The sequence below is a fragment of the Arachis stenosperma genome, chromosome 6 (assembly GCF_014773155.1).
Source record: "Arachis stenosperma cultivar V10309 chromosome 6, arast.V10309.gnm1.PFL2, whole genome shotgun sequence".
Classification (NCBI taxonomy): Eukaryota; Viridiplantae; Streptophyta; class Magnoliopsida; order Fabales; family Fabaceae; genus Arachis; species Arachis stenosperma.
In genome coordinates this window covers 19,659,608-19,664,634 of record NC_080382.1, presented here as the reverse complement: position 1 = coordinate 19,664,634, position 5,027 = coordinate 19,659,608, and the positions used below count along the sequence as shown (strand labels likewise).

General features: G+C 30.4%; 1 protein-coding gene across 2 annotated transcripts; it reads left to right on the top strand.

Annotated features, from left to right (window-relative positions):
• Window positions 1-900: 900 nt before the first annotated feature.
• Window positions 901-4,201, top strand: LOC130932654 (bet1-like SNARE 1-1). 2 transcript variants are annotated; one of them, XM_057862032.1, is made up of 6 exons: window positions 901-1,011; window positions 1,154-1,213; window positions 2,939-3,092; window positions 3,476-3,532; window positions 3,606-3,665; window positions 3,892-4,201. In XM_057862032.1, exons 2-6 carry the CDS (start codon window positions 1,200-1,202, stop codon window positions 3,979-3,981), a joined length of 375 nt encoding a protein of 124 aa, XP_057718015.1. In that variant the 5' UTR covers window positions 901-1,011; window positions 1,154-1,199; the 3' UTR covers window positions 3,982-4,201. The 2 variants fall into 2 exon arrangements, with proteins under 2 accessions (XP_057718015.1, XP_057718014.1); XM_057862031.1 differs by lacking the exons at window positions 901-1,011; window positions 1,154-1,213 and adding an exon at window positions 1,220-2,064.
• The last annotated feature ends 826 nt before the right edge of the window (window positions 4,202-5,027 follow it).

The window sequence follows — 5,027 nt, the reverse complement described above, 5'->3', positions numbered from 1 at the left end:
CAAATATAATTTATAGATATAACTAAAATCTTATTTTAACTATACAATAGGCAATAATTTTCTATAAAATGTAGGTTGTATTTGAGTATTTATCTCACAATTATCAAGATATAGACACAAATACATAAAAAATATATAAATAAAAAAATATTATTTTTATATTTTGACTTATAATTGAGACATAGACAAAACATACAATTTATAAGCCTATTAAAATGTTTATTTTATCCTCATTATTTTATAAAAAAAGGAATTTAGATTAAGTTTAATTAGCACATAATTTGTATTCAAGATAATTATACATATTCTTAAGATATTAATATAATATATTTAATTTAACGTAAATATATATTAAATAATAAAACATATACTATACACATTTTTCAAATAAAAAAGAAAAAACTAAGAACTAAGATGCAACTAAACTAATAATTTTTTTTGCTTATTTTTTATTATTTTGTAATATATAATATTATAGATTTTATACGTATATAAATATTGATTTAATCTTTGATATTTGACTTTTTTTTGTTTCGATTTAATTTTTGTGTTGTATTTATATGAGATTATAAAACTGTTTAGCGTTATACTTTTAGTTTGTGGAATTTTAAGATTTGTACTAAAATATATTTATATTTTGTATATTTATTTATAGTTTTATATATTATTTTATTATGATTCAATTATTTTAGTTGAACCACTAAATTGATAAATTAATAATTCAGAATTTGAAGTACGAGGCTAGTAAAATTAAGAAAATAGTTTTTATTATAAATTAAAAATTAAAATTTTAATTATATATTATTTTAAAAAATATTTTATTAATTTTAATATTTTTATTAAAATAACTTAATTATAAAATTAAAAATAATATAAAATTCTATTAAAAAAATATAGACACGAAATTCCAAATTTGATAAAACTATATTGCAATAATCCTTTATAAAACAAACCTCTATTGCTTATTCGGTTCCTTGTTGCGTTCATCCATCTACTCAGCTACACACCAAGGTTGTTCCTCTACTCAATTCACCAATTTCCTCGTTGCTTCTGTTTATTTGCACCCTCCGATTTTTTCTTTCTTATGTACTAGCTATATCGTGAGGATTTTTTCGGTGGATTAATTGCGATGATTTTGTTTCTGGGAACGCAGATTGGACGATCGAGTACTCGCCGACGAATCTGCGATCTCGTGAGCCATGAATCCTCGACGGTTAGTGTTTAGATCTTGTGTTTCAGACTTTTAGTATTACTGAATTTCATTTATGCTAGGCTAGAGCAGTACCTCTGTACTTGTTTGCTTCGTGGCACACTTCAGATCCGTTAATTCGGCGTCGTTTTTGGAGATCTGTATTTCGTTATCTGGTATAGATATGATTGCGATCATTGATCTGCGAATAGCAGCTTTAAAGCTGTGATTTCGTTTCATTTCTGGAGTGATTTCGAAATCGTATTTGCTTGATAGAGGTGAAATTGTGCGGACCGAAGAAGTAGGGGAACTGCTCTCAGAGTCTCAGTGCTCTGTTATAGATTAGAGAGTCGATGCTTTTAGTGTTTCCAGATTGCGCAATTCACGGGCCCTTGCGTCGTCCAACTAGAATACCTTTTATCTGAATTTTGAATGATGGCGAGTTATCTGTAACAGATATGAGCTGTCAGCTGTGGTGTCTGGAGGAGATCCTGTTTTGATTTATTGATCTCAAACCTTAGTTTGAGTGTAACTCAAAAAATTAGGTTGAGTATGAGATTCCAAATTACATTAACATAAAATTTAGTTAAAATTCCTTTTTTCTTAAAAAAGCAGTTGTTACTAACTTATTAACTGTTCGCATTAAGGCATTATGCACATGACTTGTGCTGAAAATGTCGCAAAATTAATTAATAAACTAAATCAATAATGATGCTCGTGCCATACGACCACGGAATAATTTCAATGAAACTGGTAGAGAAGTTAAGCAGCTGTTTGGAAACGAACATGCTTCCGGATTTGATTCTGCCACTTATGGAAGACAAGGTGGATCTAACTTCTATACTATGCAACATGACAAGGAGGACCAATGTAGTGTATGATCTCTTCTCCTCATTTTGAGTTATGCTGTATGTCTCTTATCTCCTCTAGGTATTGGGCTATTGGCTTTTCCAGTGTACGCAACATGACATGCAGTTTATTTGAGTTTCCACTGCACTATCAATTCTTCTGTAATCTGTACTGGTCGGTAGCTCGAGTAACATATGGTTACTTAGGCTGATAATTATGCCTTTGCTTTTATATTTGTAGCACCATAATGCAGTCACACTCTAAATAGTTCCTTTATTACCGTGTTTTATCATATAGTGAAGCTGTGCTAGATATGTCATATTGCTTATTTATTTAGCTTCTGGTTATAAGACTAATATTTTGAATATCTTAATTTTGGTCTACCATCATTGTATAACATTTTTTCACCATCTCTATTTGTAAAATTAGAAGCTAAACTGTTTTATTTTACTGATATTACAGTACATTATGGCCACTTGAATGAAAGTATAAAAAGTCAAGGATAATAGTACATAAGGATTACACTTTATGTAGGCATAGCTACTGTTTCTACTCTTCTCTACTGAGTTCAGATTATTTAGGTTTTAGAAGTACTTAGGTGTTTGTATCTTTTCCGGCAGAGTTCAGATGTTACAAATGCTGATGCCTGAGACATTATATAATTATTATGATACTTTATAATCTCTCATGGCTGATTTCTGGCTATTATAAAACTGTTCAAATATTTAGGAAGGCAAATGCATCTTGTTTGTGTGTGTGTTGCATGACTATTTTGGAATATGGAAATGTCTCTTGTCTGATTTCTTCAGTTTAAAACTATTCGAATGTTTAGATAGGAAAATTTATCTTGCTTGTGCGTGTTGCTTGACCATTTTGGGATTTTACATTTTTTTTTTCCAGAGACAATCGGAACAACAGAGTTGCGCTTTTTGATGGCATTGAGGAGGGGGGCATCAGAGCTCAATCTCTCTACTCTTCTTCCCATGAAATTGATGAGCATGATAATGAGCAAGCAATGGATGGATTGCAAGATAGAGTCAATCTCCTGAAAAGGGTAAGTTTATTATTGCTAGCAACATGCCCTACACATTTTTAGTTTGATAATTTTCTTTTAAAATTTTTGTTATATCTTTTGCTTGTTGAATATAGTTTGTACTACACAAACTGCAATCTTCTGGAATTTGAAATTAGAAATTTGAATATTAAGAAATAAAAATGCTCCTTTTTTTTTGCGATTTTAGTTTTCTATTCTTGGACGCCATCTTCACTGATTGCCGGTGCTTATAATTTCTGATTCCTTAATGATGTTACTACTGGTGGTTCTTGAGTTTTAAAATATGTGGAAATTAGAATTTTATTTCATACATATTTAAATAGCAGGTTTTCACAATGGTCTAAAATAGCCCCCTTTTTTTCCAATTGGTGTGATTGTAACAGTTATCAGGCGATATACAGGAGGAGGTGGATAGTCATAATCGCATGCTGGATCGTATGGTATGTTTGCTGAAACTATTGAAATTATTTGGTCTTTTCTAATGTTTTAGTAATCTTGTGGCACTGATTTTAGGGGAATGATATGGATTCATCAAGGGGAATCCTTTCAGGCACTATGGACAAATTTAAAATGGTATGTTGAACAAGTAATTGTAGTCCCCTTTGGAGAGCGTCTTTTTTTTATTATTATTAATTTTATCCTTTCCTTTCTATTATTTCTGCTCTGCTTGTTTTCATTTTTGTTGGGGTCTTGGGGATAAAGATAAGATAATGGATGGGGTAGGTGGAGTTGTTTCCTTTGTTCGGATCAATTTTTTAACCCCCCATGTCTATTCTGGTGATCTTGTGTCATCTTTCAGGTATTCGAGACAAAATCCAGCCGGAGAATGTTTACACTTGTAGCATCATTTGTTGTGCTTTTTCTTATAGTGTATTACCTAACTAGGTAACTGATATTTCATTCAATTGTCGACTTGGTTAGACCCGAAAGGAGGTAACTCTTATCACTGTAATTAATGCTGCGCCCTGTAAGATATTCTATCATGTATAAAGCTTTTTAAGTTTAAACAGGCATTGAACCCGATTAGTTATGTACTTATGTACATGTCCGGTTTAGGGGTGTACCCATTCACCTTGATTTAAATATACTTCTTCACGATATGAATTAAAGCAGCGGGTAATTTTTTTTTTTTTTTTTGGACTTGGAAGCAGCGGGTAATTAAGTTGGGCGTTATTCCAAATTTCCAATAATTGGCATTGTTCTACCCCGGTAAGCCGTTTGAAATTGATGATAGTTTTTGTTGAGGCAATGAATCCTAAGACTCCATTTGAGTTTCGTTCCGTGACAAAAATTTGGAGAGTTGGAATAAAAAAGACACAATTTGAATCAGAAACAAACAAAATTGTCTTCAGCTCTTTTTTGACATATAGATATTAGATGCAAAGAAAAAGAAAAGTGAAAAGTCCTTTTTGTTTTTATTGTAATCATTTTTTTTACCATATATATCAAATCACCATCAAACTTATTCTTCCAATACCATTTTAGGCAAAAAGACAATCTTCAATCCAAACCAAAAATACTATGGGTCCGTTTGGGAAACACCAAAAAGTTACTTTTTTTCAACTTTTGACTTATAGAAAGTTACATTAATGTGTTTGGTACAATTTTTTAGATAAACTTTTAACTTTTCAAAAAGTTATTTAAGAGCTTTTGAAAAAGTTAAAAAATGTGACTTCTCCTATTTTCAAAAGCTATTTTATCACTCTTATTTAATGCACAACTTTAAAATAAGGACTTTTATAATAACTATCCAAACTCAAAATAACTTATTTAAAAGTTATTATTAATAAAAGTCCTTATATTTTAAACTCCTTTTTTAAAAGAACTTATTTAAGAAATTTAGCCAAACTGACCCATATCTGATACACCTACAATTTTTTTGTCTTTGAAAAGAAGAATAAACAGAGAGAAAAGAGAAAGGGATTCAGAAACAGT